Raw genomic sequence first — 22,470 nt, 5'->3', positions numbered from 1 at the left:
AGAATTGAAAACATTATGAATAAATGTATTTCTATTCTTCGTTGAGTGAAAGACTTAGTAGTGCAGTGCTTTTAAAATTTCGTGTAAAGTTTCGCTCAAAAATGTACAGTGTTCTATTAATTAGAGCTCAATGGTAAGTGATAAGGCGCCAAAACCTGATCAGACCACCGCTTCGAAAAATACCTAGGTACGCCACTGAGGAGGACAAGAGAAAACAGTACAGTGAAGGGGTGAAGTGTTTACAGATTACAGCAAGGTCAGGAGAAAACAAAAGAGGAGCGGAGTAGAAAGTACATCAGGAGAGCAGAAAAGGGCAGGAGAAAATTTAGAAGTGTCAATAGAGGGCAATGGATTACAGTCGTTGGCAGGAAAGCATAATGCGAGAAGCCTAGAGCAAACAGGAAATGAAAGGAAAACAAAAGTGCACATTTGATGAGTGTACTGGATCGAGTAGAAGTGTAAGAGATCAAGAAGTGAGAGCAGTGGGAAGGATAGTGCGTAACAGAGAGAACGGGGAAGAGCACAAAAGTAGATAAGAGAGGACATTGGGAAGTGCAATAAAATACTACTAATTAAACCCTCACAGATGGCGTCACTTGCGTAAAAAGAAATGAAAGTGTATTGGCAGTCTGGCAACGCTGTCAAACCGAAACCTTAAACTAACCTAAAATTTGACTGTTTCTCAACAAAATAAAAATAGGTCAGTTTTTAGTTATTTATTGAAAAGACATCGAACGGCCAGCTTCAAAATGAAAGCGTGCCGCACCTGCTTAAAAGTGCTATATGACGAAACCGAATGTTTTGCTGTAGACACCGAAGAAGAGTCCGGCACAAGTTTACCATCCCTTAGAAGCAAACTAATCAGTTGCGTACCTGAAATGGTAAATCCCTCGCTCTTCGCATTTCCACCCTAAACCTTTCACCTAATTTCAGGCGTTAGACGTAATACAATCGGCCGTCATATGCTGTAACTGCTTCCAAGCGTTAAACGCCGCGTACAATTTTAAGAACACGTGCCTACAGACCGAGGAGAGAATTATTAATTACACACAGTGCAACGGCACAAGTTCGATAGATATCATAGACATTGTGCGGGAAGACGAAGGATCTGACTATCTCACCATTGAGGATGTTAAACCGATGTTTAATGAATCGTCACTACTCCAACCGCAAGTCTCACTCGAGGAGGGGTCAAATTACCTGCACAAATCGCAGAACTTACCTTACAGTCCCGAATTTGACGTCGAAGTTAAACAGTACACTCCAACACAAAGTATCGATCCCTTTGGCGGTAAGCAAGCGATTCTTTTTATCCTTCAAACGAACCGCCCTCTTTCAGATATCAATTCACCGCTACTAGTCTACAGGGAGATAAAGCCGTACAAGTGCACGGAGTGTCCGAAGTGCTTCGTGCGCAAAGACAAACTGATGCTGCACATGCGAATACACACCGGCGAGAAACCGTTCACGTGCACGTTTTGCGGCCGCTCGTTCAGCCGCAAGGACAAAATGAACAATCACGAGCGGATACACACGGGCGAGAAGCCGTTCCAGTGCATATTCTGTCTCAAGTCGTTCTCGAGGAAGGACAGGATGAACGCGCACATGCGATCTCAGCACGCGCAGGCCGTCGCCAATTTGGAGATCACGGTCGTGAAGAAGGAGTCGGATCACGAGCCGCCCCAGCTTCAGGAGGCAGCGTAATGACTAAAAGTGCTACCGTGGGGGGCATTTATTCGAGGAATCATCCGGCTGCAGATTACTTAACCATTTTATTGTATTTATTAAATCGATGTAGATCTATTTTGATGATTGTTAATTGTAAAGCAAAATAAAAAGCAGATATTTTTGGAACAGATGAGTACAAAATGAGCCATTTCTTCTGCTGACCGTTTATTTAAGTACCATGTTCCCTGTTTAGTACTTGGTCATTGGTGGGGGCACAGATACACATACACAGATTGCTAACCTTATGCATTTTTTGAGAAACAAATTTAGGTATACTTAAAAGCGCCCTCTATTGCGGAGCAGTACAAACATGTACATTTGTTTCCCAAAAAATGCATCTGTGTATGCTTAGATCTGTGGACTTCTCAATTTATTTATTTATTTTATTTTATTATCCCTCTCTTGTTTTGGGCCCTCAACAGGCATACGCCCAATTACAGAGTGACCCGCATAATGCTATTTAGAGGTGCCTCTGCAGAAGGTCTTAAGATGGTCTATACTACTCCGGTATTTACCTTACGAATTAGGAAAACTGCAGGAAAACCTAATTCAGAGTAGCCGGTAGAATGCTCGGAACTGGCCTAAGGTAATTTCCATCTCCGCCACAGATGAAAAATTCACCTCAACCCAGGTTCGAACACCCGACCTTCGGATTTATAACCCAATGCTCTTACCACTGAGCCATAAATCCGATCTTTCATATTAAACCGTTACGTTATCTCAATTGTGCACTTGCACGAGTTTTTCCCGGGAAACATCGGACTACAATCAAAAGTTATAGACTAGAAATCAATTTCGAAAGAAAATTCAAAGGGCTGTAACTTTGGAAGTAATAGCGCAAAATTGGAACTGTTTGAAATGATGGATTCTACAGGCCACATTCTATAAGAAAATTTTTTTCCGGGTCGATCTGAGACAATTTTTTTTTTGGGCCTCAAAAAAGACAGTGTATAACCTTCCTTTTTTACCAAAAATTGACTACACCAAAAGACCTCGGGAAAACACGTTTTCTTATTAATTTTGGTGCGTAGAATCTAAAACAATTCGTACTTTTTCGATTAGACTTCTCAATCAAAAGTTATAGACTAAAAACCAATTTCGAAAAAAAATTCAAAGGGCTGTAACTTTTGAACTAGTAGCCCAATCTTGGAACTGTTTGAAATTATGGATTCTACAGGACACATTCTATAAGAACATTTTTTTCCCGGATCGATCAGACAATTTTTTTTTCGGGGCTCAAAAAAAACAATGTATAACCTTCCTTTTTTACCAAAAATCGACTACACCAAAATTTCTCGGGAAAACACTTTTTCTTATTAATGTTGGTGCGTAGAATCCAAAACAATTCGTACTTTTTCGATCAGACTTCTCAATCAAAAGTTATAGACTAGAAACCAATTTCGAAAAAAAATTCAAAGGGCTGTAACTTTTGAATTAGTAGCCCAATCTTGGAACTGTTTGAAATTATGGATTCTACAGGCCACATTCTATAAGAAAATTTTTTTTCCGGATCGATCTGAGACAATTTTTTTTCGGGGCTCAAAAAAAGGCAGTGTATCGCCTTCCTTTTTTACCAAAAATCAACTGCACCAAAATTTCTCGAGAAAACACTTTTTCTTATTAATTTTGGTGCGTAGAATCCAAAACAATTCGTACTTTTTCGATTAGACTTCTCACAGATCTACACATACACGAATTGCTAATAACCTTATGCATTTTTTGAGAAACTAATTTAGGTATACTTAAAAGCGCCCTCTATTGCGGAGCAGTACAAACATGTACCCTTTAAAACTGTAATATGACGCTTATGGATAAGGTTAGCAATCTGTGTATGCTTAGATCTGTGGTGGGGGACTAAAGAAAGACAGTACCAGGTTGCAAGATTGATTTAAGGTGGCATATCACCCCTTAGGAGGGGAAATGTAACAAGAGACACTTTAAAACAGTGGGTAGAACAAATGGCATTATTCTATTTTATTTCATAAGGCGAGTCCGACAACATAGCACTTTCGCCACAGAACATGCGATTGGGCTCAGTTTTAAGAAGGCTCACATTTGCCAAGAGGCCCTGGACTGTCCGAGTCTGGTTGCTTGTTGCCATTGAGCCTGGAGTTACAGACCACCCAGTCTTTCCTAGCCCTAATAACGGAGGGAGCAATTCGTAGGGTAGACTAGGTCTCGACGAAGACCCCACCCTACCTTCACGAGCAACAGGAAGAAGAGGAAGTCGTCACCATCTCCGCTAAACCCAGCCCTAGTCGTGAGAGGTTCCACCCTGTATATACAACTTACGACGATACATCATTTTTGAGAGTTGGCAACCATGCAATTTCTAGGTGGGAAAAAGCTGCTTGTGCCATCTAAAAAGCACGAACGGGGTTACGTTTGGCATCTTGTCTTGAATGGCGGTCGTGAACGCGTCGCTCCTAAACTGTTTGTTGTTATTTTGTGTTGTTAAATGCAGGTAGTAATTTTTATATTTCTTTATATCGTATTTGTGTTTTGTATACCACATTTTATATTTTTTGTGTGTTTGAATCTTTGTTTTTGAAATTTACTTTGTTTAACCGCAATTCATAATCACGTATGTGATACCGTTATACTATTGTTTGTAATTGTTTACGTTTTTGGTGTAATGCTTGCTTAATTTTATAGCAAAACAAATAAAAATAAACTTAATTTCAAATCAATTAGAAATCTGTTTTAGATAAATGTTAATGTCTTTTCACCTCAACAGATGGCGCTACTAGTATTTATAATAACAATATTTATCAGTAATTTCAAATTCAAATATGTTCCTACATGTGGTCATTTTATCTCATTTCCTGATGTCCTTGGTATTTGCAAATTTGATGTACATTCTAGAATATGGCGAGCATGGTCCAACTTAGTGAACTTAATTGTATTTATTAAGAGATCTTGTGGAGTTCGACTTTATATTTAGGTAAGTCCATAGTACTTTGTAAATTAGGCTCGTACTTAAATTAAGTGATGTGTTCATCTAAGGCATGTACCTACTGATATTCGACTTTATATTTAGAATACTACCCAAAATAAGACAATTCCCGATTACGACAAAAAACACCCGATTTCTGACAAGCAATAAACCGACTACGACCAGTGCGTCTTTTTTATATTCCCGCATTCGACTCCGGCGACCCGTTCAAATAACCTCTTGAAGGGAGCTATTCCGGTTTAATTTATGTTTATTGATGTTGATTACTTGGTCTTGTCCCTGAAGTAACATTCATATAAGTTTTGATCATTTTATTTTAATATGTGGAAAATACCGATTCGTTTGATGTATGTACTGACTTTTTTGTAACTAACAATTTTCTCCGTAAATGAAGCAGTCACGGGGGTGGTAAAAACTGTAGTCAAAATTGAGCTACGACACCTAATTCCGTGATTGTCTTCCGACATTCAACTGTAGGCTCGAAAACCCGAAACCAGAGGCGGGTTACCTATCTTGCAGGAGCAGGATTACGCTAATCAAAGCTCTTCAGTTTAGAATCTATGTGCGATAAATGAGTGGCAATTCGATAATTTCCACATATCTTGTTTTTAGTTACATTTGCCTAAAGGCCATGTAATTGCTTTGATATCCAAACATTTGTATCAGGAACACAGTAACAAAGGGAATAGATCCTCCGCATTTTGCTTTTGTCTGGTACCACAACACAATCGTATCAGGAGCGCCCAAGTCGAACAATCCAATCCAACGCCTGATCAATTTCAATACTTTTGAATGTATCAGGAGACCAGACCACTAAATATTAAAAGAATCTACTCCATCACAATCTTTCAAAGAAGTGCTAATCGTGTCAGGAGAGTAGATGTGCAATCTAACTTACGATCGCTTTCCAACCTTAAGACTTTCGATTGTACCAGGAGAAAATAAATGCAAGTTCTGGTCCCAACTCTTTCCAAGCTAGTGAAATACTACATGCAACTATATGCAGTGGATACGTTTCGAAGAATTGAAGTTATATTGGAAACTTGTACTAATCCCCGTTCCTATCAGGAGCACAGAGGGAAAAGAATAATTTAACTGAATGGTCCGCGCATTGAGGTAACGTATCAATCTCAAAACCCTTGATTGTGTTAGGAGAGATGTACTGTGGACAGCTTGCACCCATTCTGTTTAAATATAGAAGGATGTCAACTGCGATGTTACTATTTTCTCCAATTGGTAAAATAGTATCTGGAATGAAGAAGTGAGGTAATCCAATCAACCGTCCGATCGCGTCCCAATTTTAAGACTTTTAATAGTATCAGGAGAGCATAACACGATGCGGGGACAAGCTTCCCTTCAGACTTTAGAAATACGAAAAAATGCATTTCGAGGTTTCGAATTTGTATCAAACACCTGGTCGCCTTGAAATCTACACGTTATCGTTGTTGTATCAGGAGCACACCGAGAAGGGAACTAGGACTCTCTACCAGTGCATACTGCCACATTTTAGTACCAAAGCCCTTTTTAAAAGGTAATAAACGCGTTAGGAGCGTAGACGTGCAAAAATCCAATCAGGAGCACAGAAAGATCGGAAATAAATGGATCTGGCGGAATCTACATAATCTATTTTTTGCAGTATCACAAACTTTTGAAGGATAGTAAGCGTATCACGAGCGTGGAAGTGCAAAATTCAATCTAAATCCTGATCGCCTTAAAATCTCCGCATAACCGTTCCTATCAGGAGCACAGAGAGAAGGGAATCAATTAACTTTACTAACTACAGATTGTTTTCTTGCGATGTTACTATATTTTTTCCAGTTGGTGTAACAGTATCTGGAGTGAAGAAGTGCGGCAATCCAATCAACCGTCCGAACGCGTTCCAATTTTAAGACTTGTAATAGTATCAGGAGAGCATAATACGATGCGGGGACAAGCTTCCCTTCAGACCTTAGAATTACGAAAAAATGCATTTCGAGGTTTCGAATTTGTATAAAAAAACTGGTCGCCTTGAAATCTACACGTTATTGTTGTTGTATCAGGAGCACAGGGAGAAGGGAACTAGGACCTTCTACCCGTGCTGTCACATTTTGGTACCAAAGCCCTTGTTAAAAGGTAATAAACGCGTTAGGAGCGTAGACGTGCAGAAATCCAATCAGGAGCACAGAAAGATCGGAAATAAATGGATCTGGCGGAATCTTCATAATCTATTTTTTGCAGTATCACACACTTTTGATCGCATCCCAACTTTAAGATGAACTTTCACAGGACCACAGAAGGGAGCCGCGACGTACAAAATTGCACAAATTTCAAAAAAGGGGTAATTGTATCAGAAGTGCAAGCGTCTAAATTTTAATACTGGACTGTATCAGGAGAGAATAATCGAGACAGTTAAGTGTCAGGTAGTTTACAGGGAACAGAAACACTGAAAAAAATGTCAATCACTTGCGGCGGATGACCCTGCGAGGGCTCATTTAATGCTTAACATGCGAGTTGTTGTATCAGGAGCTCAGAAGGAAATGAACTGAACCTGTACTTCACGGTTTGTTTTTATCTGTTACTAAAACCATCTTCAAAGCGTAGTACAGGAATATAACCCGGCATATGCTTAAGGCACAATTTGATCTAATAGTTCTATCAGGAGAGAAAAATCTCCGAGTCTTCCCCAAGGAGTTGCTCCTTCCGTTGTCACGGGTGATCACTCAATTTCAGACTCAGTGGCAATAAGCAACCTGAATCAGGCAGTCTAGGGAATTTTTAACACCGGGCATGTGGTCTATCACGGTGACGCCTGGATCGGACATCAGCTCCTTGGCACAGCTGGGTTGAGCGTTCTAAAAAAACCGCTTGAGCGACGAGCGCTCTAAGTTGTTTTGCAAAGCGAAACCGCTTGAGAGTTCCGAGCACTCCTAAAAGTGCTCGAGCGGTTTATAGCGAGCGCTCGGGAGCGGAAAAAATGCCCGCGGGCTGCGCTTAATCCTACAGCGCTTGAGGGCGGTTAAAAGCGCTCACGAGCAAAAAAAAACACTCAGGAGCGGAAAGAGCTCCCTCGCAAGCGCTTTTTTTCGCTTGGAGCGCTCTTTTTCGAGCGAAACGCGAGAGAGAGAGAGAGCGAGAGAGAGAGAGAGAGAGAGAGAGAGAGAGAGAGAGAGAGAGGAGGAGAGAGAGAGAGAGAGAGAGAGAGAGAGAGAGAGAGAGAGAGAGAGAGAGAGCATGGAAAATTTATTTGGTACTTCAGTAATCTTCAAGTGTATAGAAAGCTGAAGGGTCTTCTGAGCATTGGTTATGAATGACTCTGAACGCTCTGAAGCCTTAGAAAATTCTGGAGGTTCCCGAAGGCTCTGAAGGCATAGTGACTAAATCCTCGAAGGTCTTTGGAGCATTTCAAATTTTGAAGATCTCGAAAATTCCGCATAAACTTCGAACACTTTCGAAGTCTTCAGGTGTTCAGAAGGCCATTACAGAGATTCAGCAATTTCTACAGATGCTAAAAATGTCAAAACTGATTCATACTCCATGGTTGAGGTGCCTAGTCTCAGTTATATATTCCAGACAGACCCTCCACGTACGGACAAAGTAAAACCTTCTGAACATCCCACCCCGTGTTTTTTTCTAATAGCCACCGGTATAATATTGTACTCGAATGGTGTGACGTCATAAATAATGCGGGAAATTCGAATCTCCGAAGTTCCGAACTGATTGCAATTAGTAATTGAAGGCCACATTCCATACCCTACGCGCATATCCCGTGACTTAGTGAACTTTGCACTTGGACGCATACAAAAAAAGGTGTTGTCTTCTGCTATCCTTGGGTGGGCGCGTGTTGTGATCAGAGTGCAATTCGCCGAATTTATCAAAACTTAATGGAGAACGACGAAGAGGAATTGTACTGTGACAGCGTTTGCATCGAAATGCTTACGGGGGAGAAGCAGGACTGTTCGCATAGCTTCTGCAAGGATTTAATCGAGAAGTGGCGTGGGCACAAAGATGATTGTGCGATTTGCGTGCCCGAGCACCAAGACGATGCCGTACCGGGTCCCTCAGGCCTCGCCAACAACGCGAATGTCGGCGATGGTTCCTCACCAAGCGCATCAGATGACGAAAGCAGTTCTTCGGAAGAAGAGCTAAGGTGGACTCGTCATTTCAGCGTTTACTCAGAAGACATCGATGATTCTGGCGCGAGTCACACTGCCACAATTGGCGAAGGCTGCTCCGTTTACTCCGATACAATACATAAGGGTAGATGCGAGTCTGCTGCAAGCCTTGATGATTATGAAGAAGGCCATCTGAAGATGTACCCCTGCCCGCTGCCGCCCCACCTACGCCAACCAGTTGAGTCCGATACTGATGCAGGTTTTGCTTCCGATAGTTCCAGTTCAGGAAGACCCAGCCCTCAAGCTCCACTTCTGTTACTTGTGCTTGATGTCCATGAACGTCGCAATCGGCGAAATGAATCCCGTGAGCAGTACAAGCGTGCGGACGATGAAAATTTTTCCATCCCCGAAAGATACGAGAGATATGCGGAGAAGTATAAATTTCGAAAATATGATTCATTTTAAAATATACTTAATTTCTTCTATCTGATTCTTCTTTTCAGGTAGTATTGTTAAATTTTCATTATTTGCATGAAGCTACTTTTGATATTAGCAAAACAATGTCCATTTTTGCTTGTATTTTGTGCAGTTTTAATAAAATTATCAAAGCAAAGTAAGTAGGCTAACTAAATAACTTCTTCAGTGTGAAGAAATGGGTACCAGGAACGGGCTAAAGCTTTGAGGTTCCTGATAATTCCCGTTTTTTAGGTAACTGTGCCTACGTTCGCAATATGTCTACGCCCGTCTGGAATTTGAAAAATCCGTACAATCGGAAATCGAAGAAATTGAAGAATCCGAAAAATTTGATGGATCTGAAGAATGGGAAGAATCCAAGGAATCGCGAGAATCTGAAGAATACCAAAGGATCCAGAGAACAGAATTTGAAGAAACTGATGAGCCTATTTCAAGAACTTGAAGAATTCGAAAAATGTGGAAAAAGCAACAAACATTTTGGAAAAACCGAAGAATAAAAAAATCGGAAAAATTCAAAGTATTCGAGTCATACGTAGCTTCCCATTACATGCACAAATCGGAAACATCAGAAGAATCTTGAAGAAGTTTGAAGAATCCAAAGTGCGAAAAAAAGCAAAAATTGAAGATCTTAATAATCAGATGAATTAACAATTTTTGAAGAAATGGATTTTGATATTTGATTTTGTGACAATGGAAACTTTCCCTAAACATTTCTAAATATAATATAAATATAAAATATTTGAATAACTTAAAAGTACTGCCTTTTTTTTTGGCCGGAAAAAAAAATTGCCTGAGATCGACCGGGAAAAACCATTTTCCTATAGAATTTGGCCCGTAGAATCCATAATTGCAAACAGTTTGAAGATTGGGCTACTAGATACTAGATCAAAAGTTACAGCCCTTTGAATTTTTTTTCGAAATTTGTTTTTTGTCCATAACTTTTTATTGAGAGGTCTAATTGAAAACGTACGAATTGATTTGGATTCTACGCACCAAAATTAACAAAAAAAAGTGTTTTCCCGAGAAATTTTGGTGTAGTCGATTTTTGGTGAAAAAGGAAGGTTATACACTGCCTTTTTTTGAGGCTCTCAAAAAAAATTGTCTCAGATCGACCCGGAAAAAAAACTTTCTGGTAGAATGTGGCCTGTAGAATCCATAATTTCAAACAGTTCCAAGATTGGGCTACTAGTTCAAAAGTTACAGCCCTTTGAATTTTTTTTTGAAATTGGTTTCTAGTCTATAACTTTTGATTGAGAAGTCTGATCGAAAAAGTACGAATTGTTTTGGATTCTACGCACCAAAATTAATAAGAAAAAGTGTTTTCCCGAGAAATTTTGGTGCAGTCGATTTTTGGTAAAAAAGGAAGGTTACACTGCCTTTTTTTGAGGCCCGAAAAAAAAATTGTCTCAGATCGACCCGGAAAAAAAATTTTCTTATAGAATGTAGCCTGTAGAATCCATAATTTCAAACAGTTCCAAGATTCGGCTACTAGTTCAAAAGTTACAGCCCTTTGAATTTTCTTTCGAAATTGGTTTCTAGTCTATAACTTTTGATTGAGAAGTCTGATCGAAAAAGTACGAATTGTTTTGGATTCTACGCACCAAAATTAATAAGAAAAAGTGTTTTCCCGAGAAATTTTGGTGCAGTCAATTTTTGGTAAAAAAGGAAGGTTATACACTGCCTTTTTTTGAGCCCCGAAAAAAAAATTGTCTCAGATCGACCCGCAAAAAAATTTTCTTATAGAATGTGGCCTGTAGAATCCATAATTTCAAACAGTTCCAAGATTGGGCTACTAGTTCAAAAGTTACAGCCCTTTGAATTTTCTTTCGAAATTGGTTTCTAGTCTATAACTTTTGATTGAGAAGTCTGATCGAAAAAGTACGAATTGTTTTGGATTCTACGCACCAAAATTAATAAGAAAAAGTGTTTTCCCGAGAAATTTTGGTGCAGTCGATTTTTGGTGAAAAAGGAAGGTTATACACTGCCTTTTTTTTTGCTCTCAAAAAAAATTGTCTCAGATCGACCCGGAAAAAAAACTTTCTGGTAGAATGTGGCCTGTAGAATCCATAATTTCAAACAGTTCCAAGATTGGGCTACTAGTTCAAAAGTTACAGCCCTTTGAATTTTCTTTCGAAATTGGTTTTCTAGTCTATAACTTTTGATTGAGAAGTCTGATCGAAAAAGTACGAATTGTTTTGGATTCTACGCACCAAAATTAATAGGAAAAAGTGTTTTCCCGAGAAATTTTGGTGCAGTCAATTTTTGGTAAAAAAGGAAGGTTATACACTGCCTTTTTTTGAGGCCCGAAAAAAAAATTGTCTCAGATCGACCCGGAAAAAAATTTTCTTATAGAATGTGGCCTGTAGAATCCATAATTTCAAACAGTTCCAAGATTGGGCTACTAGTTCAAAAGTTACAGCCCTTTGAATTTTCTTTCGAAATTGGTTTCTAGTCTATAACTTTTGATTGAGAAGTCTGATCGAAAAAGTACGAATTGTTTTGGAGTAGTCGATTTTTGGTATTCAAATACTATGCGAAGTATTCGAATACTAAATATTTGTGAAAGTATTTGAGTTACAAATACAAATACTGCTTCCATAAAAGTTCCATAAGTATTTGAATACTTTAAAGGATTTGAATACTAAAAAGTATTTACAAAATCGAATACTGCCCAGCTCTGCTCCTGGGGAGTATGCCGGTATACGCGTTGGTTAGAGTAGGTAGGAATGGCAGCACACCATACAAGTGCACCGTACTGTATATTATTGGCCTTATCACTATACAGTGTAAAGCCAATATACCAGTCGAGGGTTCAAACCCTATGTACGACACCCTGTACATTAATAAACATCACAGGCCATATCTATGGAACCGTTAATTGCACAGCTTGGGGAAAAAAACTTTGTTAACAAAAGAGGCGAAGAGGAATCGCTGGAAATTATTTTGAAGTGTCTAGGTTTGCCGCTAGAGAGCGTACAATTCAAGGTTAAGTAGAAAAACGATTTTTTTCCTAAATTACACCCAACAAACATGCAAAAAAATGCATTGCATTCTTGTATGAATTTTGCATCATTTTCATATAGCACATATTGCGCTAGCTCATAACATATGAGGGGTGGGGGGAAGGGGAAAATCTCTTTAAGGAGTTAAATGTAACTTTTCCGTTTAGATTAACCGATTTTGGTCTTGTTGGAAAGAGCTCTCTTTGTGTAATCATAATCATATTTTACAGAAATAGAGTCTTTTAGTATACCTGATGAGTGGTAGAGGGCGCGGTTTGACATTAACATAAACTTTGCAGGTTTTCTTAAAAATTACGAATGCAACAATAGCTTGGGTTCTTTGCTTGAGTAACCCTTTGTCTAAGTGTTCTTAGCATCCTAGAAAAGGCTCCGGAAAACACTTCTGGGAAGTAATTCGAATTCTTATCAGACACCTATGGATTTTTAGCCTTTGTTGCAGAGAAAGAGAAAGAAATTGTAAAGGTTACGAAACAATAATGCAAAAGAATTTCGCGAGATTATGAAGAAAACTATGAAGAGGTGGTGGAAATGACGAGATACCAAAAAGACTGAAGAAATTATGAAACTTCCAGCTAAAAAGCAAGGACGGAGGTTACGTTGAGCATCTTGTCTCGAATGGCAGTCGTGAACGCGTTGCTCCATTAATGTTTGTTATTTTGTGTAATTTAATGCAGGTAGTAATTTTTGCATTTCTTTATATCGTATTTGTGTTTCGTATGCCACATTTTATATTTTTTGTGTGCTTGAATCTTTGTTTTTGAAATTTACTTGGTTTAACCGCAATGCAGAATCACGTATGTGATACCGTTATGCTATTGTTTGTAATTGTTTACGTTTTTGGTGTAATGCTCGCTTAAATTATGTTTATTGGTGTTGATTAGGTACTTGGTCTTGTCCCTGAAGTAACATTCATATAAGTTTTGATCATTTTATTTTAATATGTGGAAATTAACGATTCGTTTGATGTATGTACTGACTTGTTGTTTGTAAGAGCCTGCTAGATTTCTCTAGAAGGTCCATTGTTAGCTATTCAAGCAAATTCAAGTGTTTTTAGTCTTAAATTTTATATAAATAAATCACATTTTAATTTATGCTACAAGATTTATTCGTACAAAAATAGATAATTTATATTACAACATATACAACAATACTACAATCTCCTCCTGAACGGGCACCCGTTGGCCCAATGACCCCTCTGTCCGCACTTATAGCACGACCCGTACCCCCCATAGTAGTGACCAGGTATGCCATTATAATAGTGATCAAAGTACTCAAACATGTACACATCATATTGAGATTCACCATCAGTCTCCTCATCTTCGTCCTCGTCTTCGCTACCAGAGCTCGAACTAATTTCTATAGGGTCGGGTACGGTTCGCCGCCGCTTGCTCGGATTCGAAGTGGACGGTCCCGGTACTGCGCTCGGCTGCGGCTCCCGTTCCGCGATGACCATCTTGCGGTGATTCTTATACTCCTCGCTTCGTTTCTCCACGATTTTCTCGATGTAGTTATCGAGGACGATGGTCGGGAATTGGTTTTGAATTTGGGCACGGCAAATGGGACAAATGGTCTGGTTTTTTCTCCACTCGTCGATGCACTTCTTGCAGAACGTGTGCGAGCATGATAAGGTGACCGCCTTAATGAAGAGCTCGGTGCAGATGCTGCACTGAAATTCATCGTCAACGCTGTCCTCCTCGTCATCGTCGTTTGCCGCGGCGGTTTGCGGTTGGGATTTGGGCAGAGATCCGCTTTGAGAGTTGCGAGTCGCCTCCAAGACCGTGTCGGCGATTTCGTTTAGCACCTCGTCGGTTATTTGTTCGGGTGTCGGCTCCGCGCAGATCAGATATTCGTAAGCGATCTGAGTGCTAAGGCCTACGATGTCGTGATCGTTTAGCTTTCGCGTGGCGTTTTGGATCAGGTCACCGTTAATCGTCGTCCCGTTGGAGCTCTACAAATTGCTTAGTGGAAGGGAGCGAGCCACGCGTGTTGGGCTTACCGTGTCGGTGAGATACCAGCTTCCATCCTTCTCCTCGAAGTAGCAATGCGAGCGTGAGATGCTCACGTCCTCGATTACGGTGGTGTTGTGGAGGGCACGGCCGATGAGATGCTAGTAAAATGAAAACGGTTACTTGCAGCTTTACCGGTGTGCACTCGAATACCTTTCCGGTTAAAGTGATTTTGGTGGAGGCAGCAGTTGAGTTCCTTGTAGGCACCAGAACCCCGTTAGGCATTGTTTTTAACACGCAAACCTTGAGAATTTCATTTAAACGCAACTGTCACAATTCATTTATTTTCGTTGGTCAAATGAACTACAAACGAAGCTGGAACTACTTGGTTACCTTTCAAGTTCTTTTGCGCATTTCAACCTCTTGTATAAGGGTGGATCACTTTTCCAACATTTTTAGATCGATTGATCAATTTCCTTCGCAAAATTACGCTGGACACAAATAACAGAATTACATATGCACATTTCAAGACTAATGCTTGACAAACGTGTGCATCGTTGCCAGATTTATTTCCTGTAGTGTAATTTGCGTTTAGGCTCTCCAGAACCCTCTAGCGGATTTCAGAGTACCTATCTTAAGTGTGGTACAAAGACGGTTTCCAGACCTATACAAGGTCAGAATCCTCGGGAAAACGCCTCAAAAAAAACCCTATTACGCAGTGTAAAGAACCTTTGAAGCTCTTGGGAAGACATTAGAATGATTAAGTCTGGCGCATTCATTTCTGATGCTATGCAACTATTACACTCTCTAAGCAAAATAAAAAGAAACGTAAAAATGATACATTTACTGTCCGTATGAAAATTAAAAAAATAACAGAAAACACTTACAATAATAAATCATCAACAAAGCTATGCGGTAAGAAGTCGTGTATGGAATTATCGATGAACTCATTGCCGATTATATGCATTTCGGTGTGCTCCTGCATTTCGCTTGGATTCTCAGTTTCGAAGGGGCACTCGAGGCACTTGAGCACCGGATCGACTTCCGCCTCGTGCGACTGCATGTGCTTGTTCAAGTTCTCCTCCTTCAACGTGCGATAAGTGCACATGGTGCACCTCATGGTCTTCTGCCCGGTATGGGTCCGCTTGTGCTTCAGCATGTTGCTGGAGTAGACCGTGCGGAAATCGCAATCGTCGCACGTGAAAATCTTACCGCTTGCGTGCGTCCGCATGTGCCTCTTAAAGGTCGCCGTACTCGCGGTGCTAAAGTCGCACTGGTCGCATTGTTTGACGGTCTGATCGTCGTCCGCATGCTGTGCACGATGCCGTTTCAGTCGGTATTTGGACTTGAACGTCAGCTTGCATTTGGAGCAGGTGAAGACGCCACTACCGGTGCTGATATTTTCGATGATTTGTTCAATTTCGGCGACGGTAACGAGGAATGAGTTTAAATCGTCCGATTGCTCATTAATTTCCATGGGGTTTTCGCCGTTCAATATGGACTCGAGGTCCGAAACCGACATGTGAAATTGATCCTTGGTCTGTCCGTTTGTGATTGCAGTCGTCGTTCCATGGTGTCGTTTCATGTGTTTACGTAGATAAGACGCCTTGAGTGCCGTATATGAGCAGTGTGTACACGAGAAGGACTTACCGCTGGCAGAGTGCCCTCGGCCGTGCTCCGTAAGCGCTTCCTCATCCGTAGCAACAAAACTGCACAGTTTACACTTCAGCTGGTTTTCATCGCGGTGTGTCTTTAAGTGCCGCCGCAGGCTGTACGCGCGTATCGATTTAAACGGGCATAGAGTACACGTGTGGTACTTCGGGGTGAAATGCTGATCACAGTGCTCAGAGTACGCCTTTTGGTCAGTGGTCGTAAAATCGCATTTGTCACATTTTAAATTTACATTATGGGAGCGCATATGACTTGCCATGCTCTGCTTCGATTTCGCCTGAAACTGGCACGTAGTGCACTTCATCGTCTCGTCCACGTGCGAATTAATGTGCTCCTTGATCTGCTCGATTGTCTCAAACGACTTCTGACAAACCGAGCATTTAATACTGTTATTCGGCAAGAGACAGTTGGGAATGTGAGTTTCATCGTTGGCGACGATAGTCACCTCGTCCTCGCTGGCATTTCCATTAGTTAAATCCGTGACGAAGCTAACTAAATCCACACGTTCCACGGCTTTTGCGTTCATATACTCGCACAGACGCCTTTCGTTGTCGACACATTTCAACTTAAAGATATAGGCCGCATTCAGTGCACCTACGCAGCCCTGACAAATTGCTGAATCGGCGACTCTGTTTAAAACCTGAAACGTAGAAATGTACTTGGGTTCCAGCTTTTGGGAGAGGGAGGAAACTTACCACTTCGGGAACGCAAGTTTCCAGTTTTTTTATAAGTTTCTGATCCGATTGTTGGTTATTTTCAAGGAAAATTAGTTGAGATTCATTGTCGAATAGTTTAAGACACGTCCTGCAGACCTTTTGCGGCATTTTTCGATGATTTTATTACGCTTTCATGTCAGCCGAATAAAACATAACCAGCAATAATTTGAACTACTATCCAAGCGTCAGGTACTGCGCTTTTGAACTACTTTATCGAAGGCGTTATACAAGGTGAATGCAAAACATTAGCCAAATACATGACTTACCGAAAACATTCAGTAGACCCAGAGACATGGAGAGAGGAGATAGCGCATGAAACTGCGCGAAGTGACAAAACAAGGGGGCTGCCATTTTGACACCCATTGAAGCGCGAAATTTGAACAGGACTATAAAGGTTTACTGACGCAACCCAGAGACATCTAACGCAATCTTCATACACTACACTCTATTCGGCAGCAGCTCCGTAGGAAGAAACTAATATCTCAATCCAAATGAACAAAAGAAAATGCCAGTGACGTTGACGTTACAAAATAAACACTTAAACCTCGAAAAAAGCTCTCCTAAACACGAACACATCTAAAATAACACCACTATAAACACAACATGACACAACGGGTGTAAAAATGGCAGCGCCCATGAGGTCGCACCCTTTCTTGGATGCGCACTCGTCGATCAGCGATCTCCTCTCTCCCATGTCTCTGAGTAGACCCTTAGCTATTATGCGCATTTTCGTCTTCCGACGGATTGGATAATTTTTACAATCGTGTGAAATTTTAAAGAAAAAGCCAAGCGCCATTCCTTTCAGAAGTACAGGAGTTTTGATCCATTGATATTTCTTTATTCGTTAATCTTTTGCGAGACATGACAGTAAAACCTTCCGCACTCTAGGTGCCAATTCGGGGATTTTCACTACTGTTAATAAGGTAATATTTTTTTCTAATTTTTGTATTTAACCAATTGCCGTTTCGTCACCGTTAAGCATTGAGGATACATGGGACTGTATCGCGCAATAAAATTGTAAATTTTCTCTATAGCGTGATTGTTTAAGTTACCATACGCAAAAAGCACCGGTACCGCTTTTAAAAAGGGGGACACGGGGTGGTTTGAGGGTAGTGAAATTTGCACTGTTTAGAGAAATAGGTGTAGATTAGTGGGTTAAACTTTATTCATAAATTAAAAACATTGCAAAATTAAAAAAATACTCTTTAAAAGCGCATTCACTAAGGAATGTTAGCCATAAATGCATGGCTGTTATTTTGCAGAGTGATTTTGTAATCACTCGAAGCAACTTTAACAAAACAACATAACGAGACTCCCGATTAGTTACCAAGCACTGTTAGGCGAGGCAGCAGATCCGAGAAGCAAGGGAACATCTATGTGCATATTCCTGTGAGGAAAAGGTAGACAGACCTCGCCCTATAAATGAAGACGCATAAAATTTTAATCGGCGCACGCACCCACAGACCTTTATCTTCCAAAAGATCTTCATGTAATTACAGTTGGGCATATTGCCGATGAACGTATCCGCCGGGATCCTCAGCTCGAGATTCCAAAACCTCTCGTCTCGAGGTTTGACGACGCTATCGATCACCGCGAATTCTTGCGTCTCCGTCTGTATCGTCTCGGTCGTCCTTTCGTTCACCTCGAACGTAAAGCCCTGCATGATCTTGAAGCGCACCTCGTTCACAGTCGTACCGGAATTGTTACGAACGGTCGCAATGAATGGGACCATTTGATTGGGCGCGTAGCAATTGTTTGATAAGTTCACGGTGAGTCTTATTGGTCCTTCGGCGCCTAGCGAAAGAGGAATTTTCTCTTTCACGCTCTCGATGGGAGACTAAAATGGGCTGCTTAAGTTCTAAAGCGACTCGTTAAAAATCACGCAATTACGCTAATCATCGAGCCGAGGTAATAGCAGCTGTAGACGGTGAAGACCTTCTCACAGGTATCGTCTATGCACCATTCCTTGTCGATCTTCGCGTGCGCCTTGTACTTCACGCTTCCGTGGAGCACCTCAATTGAAGATGGAAGGTTGCCCGGCAAGTTAAACGTGAACGGGTAGACGTAGTATCCTGGTGTGAAGCTTGTTTCACCTGCAAGAGAAGGCGAATTCGCACAATCATCCAAGGGAGCCGCTACCGATTGGCAAACAGAATCCGAAATATTCTACCCCTTTCTTGAGTGTCTCAAAAACAGACAGACAAACTAGAAGAGGAGGAGAAAAGCTACAAGTGTCTCAATGGCCCAGCTGCTTTCAAACTAACCTCCATCCAGAGGAAGGCTCCGCTGGGCGAACAGAAAAGCAAATCAGCAAACCACCCCACTTAAACACAATTGAGGAAACTTGAATAAGGGTGAATTTCATCCCACAAAACGTCTAAAAATAAGATCTCGAGGGAGGATTTCGCTCCATTAAAAACACCAGTATTTAAAACCTTTTTTTAGGGTGTCAAATAAAATTTCTTGTATCCAAGGGTAGATTTCGCCCCTTTAAACATGTTTTAAAAGAAACTGAAACCATTTATTTGTCAAATGAATTTTTTTACATCTCAAGGGCGGATTTGTCACTTTTAAATCACCTTTCAAAAAGAATTGGCATTTAAAACAATTTTTAGGGTGTCAAATGGATTTTCTTGACTTCAAAGGCGGATTTCGCCCCTTTTAAAAAAATCAGAAATTTAAACCTTTTTGTGCGGGTGTTAAATGAATTTTTTAGACCTCAAAGGCAGATTTCTCCCTTTAAAACACCTTTCAAAAAGAATTAGAACTTTAAACCTTTTTTTTGGGTGTCAAATCAATTTTCCAGACTTCCAGGGCGGACTTTACCCCTTTAAACATATTATAAAAGAAATTACACTTTTAAATCACCTTTCAAAAAGAATTGGCATCTAAAACAATTTTTAGGGTGTCAAATCGATTTTTTTGACTTCAAAGGCAGATTTCGCCCCTTTAAACATCTTTTAAAAGAAACTAGACATTGAAACCTTTTTTGTGCGGGTGTTAAATGAATTTTTTTAGACCTCAAGGGCAGATTTCATCCCTTTAAAACACCTTCCAAAAAGAATTAGCCTTAAAACCTTTTTTTAGGGTGTCAAATCGATTTTTTTGACTTCAAAGGCAGATTTCGCCCCTTTAAACATCTTTTAAAAGAAACTAGACATTGAAACCTTTTTTGTGCGGGTGTTAAATGAATTTTTTTAGACCTCAAGGGCAGATTTCATCCCTTTAAAACACCTTCCAAAAAGAATTAGCATTTAAAACCTTTTTTTAGAGTGTCAAATCGATTTTTTTTACTTCAAAGGCAGATTTCGCCCCTTTAAACATCTTTTAAAAGAAACTAGACATTGAAACCTTTTTTGTGCGGGTGTTAAATGAATTTTTTTAGACCTCAAGGGCAGATTTCATTCCTTTAAAACACCTTCCAAAAAGAATTAGCATTTAAAACCTTTTTTTGGGTGTCAAATCAATTTTCCAGACTTCCAGGGCGGACTTTACCCCTTTAAATATATTATAAAAGATATTAGACATTGAAACCATTTTTTGTGCGGGTGTTAAATGAATTTTTTTAGACCTCAAGGGCAGATTTCATCCCTTTAAAATACATTCCAAAAAGAATTAGCCTTTAAAACCTTTTTTTAGGGTGTCAAATCGATTTTTTTGACTTTAAAGGCAGATTTCGCCCCTTTAAAGATCTTTTAAAAGAAACTAGACATTGAAACCTTTTTTTGTGCGGGTGTTAAATGAATTTTTTTTAGACCTCAAGGTCAGATTTCATCCCTTTAAAACACCTTCCAAAAAGAATTAGCATTTAAAACCTTTTTTTAAGGTGTCAAATCGATTTTTTTGACTTCAAAGGCAGATTTCGCCCCTTTAAACATCTTTTAAAAGAAACTAGACATTGAAACCTTTTTTGTGCGGGTGTTAAATGAATTTTTTTAGACCTCAAGGGCAGATTTCATCCCTTTAAAACACCTTCCAAAAAGAATTAGCATTTAAAACCTTTTTTTAGGGTGTCAAATCGATTTTTTTGACTTCAAAGGCAGATTTCGCCCCTTTAAACATCTTTTAAAAGAAACTAGACATTGAAACCTTTTTTGTGCGGGTGTTAAATGAATTTTTTTAGACCTCAAGGGCAGATTTCATCCCTTTAAAACACCTTCCAAAAAGAATTAGCCTTTAAAACCTTTTTTTAGGGTGTCAAATCGATTTTTTTGACTTCAAAGGCAGATTTCGCCCCTTTAAACATCTTTTAAAAGAAACTAGACATTGAAACCTTTTTTGTGCGGGTGTTAAATGAATTTTTTTAGACCTCAAGGGCAGATTTCATCCCTTTAAAACACCTTCCAAAAAGAATTAGCATTTAAAACCTTTTTTTAGGGTGTCAAATCGATTTTTTTGACTTCAAAGGCAGATTTCGCCCCTTTAAACATCTTTTAAAAGAAACTAGACATTGAAATTGAAACCTTTTTTGTGCGGGTGTTAAATGAATTTTTTTAGACCTCAAGGGCAGATTTCATCCCTTTAAAACACCTTCCAAAAAGAATTAGCATTTAAAACCTTTTTTTAGGGTGTCAAATCGATTTTTTTTACTTCAAAGGCAGATTTCGCCCCTTTAAACATCTTTTAAAAGAAACTAGACATTGAAACCTTTTTTGTGCGGGTGTTAAATGAATTTTTTTAGACCTCAAGGGCAGATTTCATCCCTTTAAAACACCTTCCAAAAAGAATTAGCATTTAAAACCTTTTTTTAGGGTGTCAAATCGATTTTTTTGACTTCGAGGGCGGATTTCGCCCCTTTAAACATCTTTTAAGAGAAATCAGAAATTGAAACTTCCAGCTCCAATCAGAAGTTTAAAAATTGAGTTTGATGTTGGGACTTTAAGACAATTTTGGAGCCAAGTACGTGAAGGAGCTTGAAAAAGTTTGGACTTTAAGTCAACGTTTAATTTGGGGCTTGAATTTCAAAAGTAGGAGACTGCATAATCCGAGGTTGTCACGGAGAAGCCACCACCAATGTTGTGGTAGTCGGCATTTGCCGGTATCCTGGAGAAACCAGATGACATCCACATGCCCATGAAGGCGATTTAGTGTGTTTACAGACAGACAAACATAATAAAATTAACAAATTTTCAGTTCATGTAATTCATACATTAACAACAAAATAAATAAATATCTTTTTTCGATATTCCACATCCGTACATACTTACACAACAGTAGACCGGATTCCATTTCGAAAAGAGGCTCTCGTTTATATACAGTCGTTTTGCCCACCTTCCACGACACTTTTATCCGTCCGGAAAAAGTAATTTTTATGTCTGAAACAAGATCGACCTTTATAATAGAACCACTCCGGATCGGATTACCTCGAACTTTGCAGTCGGCAGCGAATGTACAGTGAACCTTTCCGTTGACAACCTCCCCCGGACGGTATATTTGCTTTTCGAACACGATTCCGCAGGAACCTGGCATTGTACGTGATCTGGTAGGTGTAGCACCGATTTATCTATTCCCCATTTGCCAAATTTCACTTACAAGGGGCCTTTAGCTCCCCAATCTCAAACCTAACCACAATACGTGATAGTGTAGTGACGTCATGATAACTTAGAGAATGTGGCTCACACACCGTCTCTACATACAGGATGATTATCCAATGAAACAAACTCATTTGCATAGACTTCCCTTCCATGATTTTTGTTAGTTCATAAGAGCTTTTAAAGGTTTTTAAAGGTAAAACATATCGCAGTATGTTTCCAAGTGAATTTCAAGGCCTTTAAGTGTTACTAGCTGTTTATGCGCATTTTTGTCTTCCGACGGATTGGATAATTTGTGCAATTGTGTGAAATTTTCAAGAAAAAGCAAAGCGGC

General features: G+C 39.8%; 5 protein-coding genes across 5 annotated transcripts; 2 read left to right on the top strand and 3 right to left on the bottom strand.

The window, feature by feature from the left end:
- Nucleotides 1-351: 351 nt before the first annotated feature.
- LOC116161498 (gastrula zinc finger protein xLCGF3.1-like) lies at nt 352-1,854 on the top strand. The gene is made up of 3 exons (XM_031474855.1): nt 352-881; nt 934-1,291; nt 1,340-1,854. Exons 1-3 carry the CDS (start codon nt 750-752, stop codon nt 1,702-1,704), a joined length of 855 nt encoding a protein of 284 aa, XP_031330715.1. The 5' UTR covers nt 352-749; the 3' UTR covers nt 1,705-1,854.
- Nucleotides 1,855-7,898: 6,044 nt separating this feature from the next.
- LOC116162049 lies at nt 7,899-9,910 on the top strand. The gene is made up of 2 exons (XM_031475571.1): nt 7,899-9,388; nt 9,484-9,910. The coding sequence occupies exon 1, from the start codon at nt 8,545-8,547 to the stop codon at nt 9,238-9,240; it is 696 nt and encodes a 231-aa protein (XP_031331431.1). The 5' UTR covers nt 7,899-8,544; the 3' UTR covers nt 9,241-9,388; nt 9,484-9,910.
- A 3,443-nt stretch (nt 9,911-13,353) lies between these two features.
- LOC116161805 (RING finger protein 141-like) lies at nt 13,354-14,776 on the bottom strand. The gene is made up of 3 exons (XM_031475273.1): nt 14,432-14,776; nt 14,269-14,379; nt 13,354-14,220 (listed from the first exon to the last, which is right to left on the bottom strand). Exons 1-3 carry the CDS (start codon nt 14,501-14,503, stop codon nt 13,423-13,425), a joined length of 981 nt encoding a protein of 326 aa, XP_031331133.1. The 5' UTR covers nt 14,504-14,776; the 3' UTR covers nt 13,354-13,422.
- A 271-nt stretch (nt 14,777-15,047) lies between these two features.
- On the bottom strand, nt 15,048-16,825 carry LOC116161804 (zinc finger protein 501-like). The gene is made up of 2 exons (XM_031475272.1): nt 16,585-16,825; nt 15,048-16,529 (listed from the first exon to the last, which is right to left on the bottom strand). The coding sequence occupies exons 1-2, from the start codon at nt 16,711-16,713 to the stop codon at nt 15,102-15,104; spliced, it is 1,557 nt and encodes a 518-aa protein (XP_031331132.1). The 5' UTR covers nt 16,714-16,825; the 3' UTR covers nt 15,048-15,101.
- Nucleotides 16,826-17,752: 927 nt separating this feature from the next.
- LOC116161067 (arrestin domain-containing protein 2-like) lies at nt 17,753-22,195 on the bottom strand. Its single transcript, XM_031474268.1, has 5 exons — nt 21,969-22,195; nt 21,813-21,920; nt 18,496-18,698; nt 18,071-18,442; nt 17,753-18,021 (listed from the first exon to the last, which is right to left on the bottom strand). Exons 1-5 carry the CDS (start codon nt 22,072-22,074, stop codon nt 17,929-17,931), a joined length of 882 nt encoding a protein of 293 aa, XP_031330128.1. The 5' UTR covers nt 22,075-22,195; the 3' UTR covers nt 17,753-17,928.
- Between the last annotated feature and the right edge of the window lie 275 nt (nt 22,196-22,470).

The sequence above is a fragment of the Photinus pyralis genome, unplaced genomic scaffold, assembly GCF_008802855.1.
Source record: "Photinus pyralis isolate 1611_PpyrPB1 unplaced genomic scaffold, Ppyr1.3 Ppyr1.4_LG10, whole genome shotgun sequence".
Lineage (NCBI taxonomy): Eukaryota > Metazoa > Arthropoda > Insecta > Coleoptera > Lampyridae > Photinus > Photinus pyralis.
The sequence above is the reverse complement of the archived record's forward strand: the minus strand, read 5'-3'. Positions and strand labels throughout refer to the sequence as shown.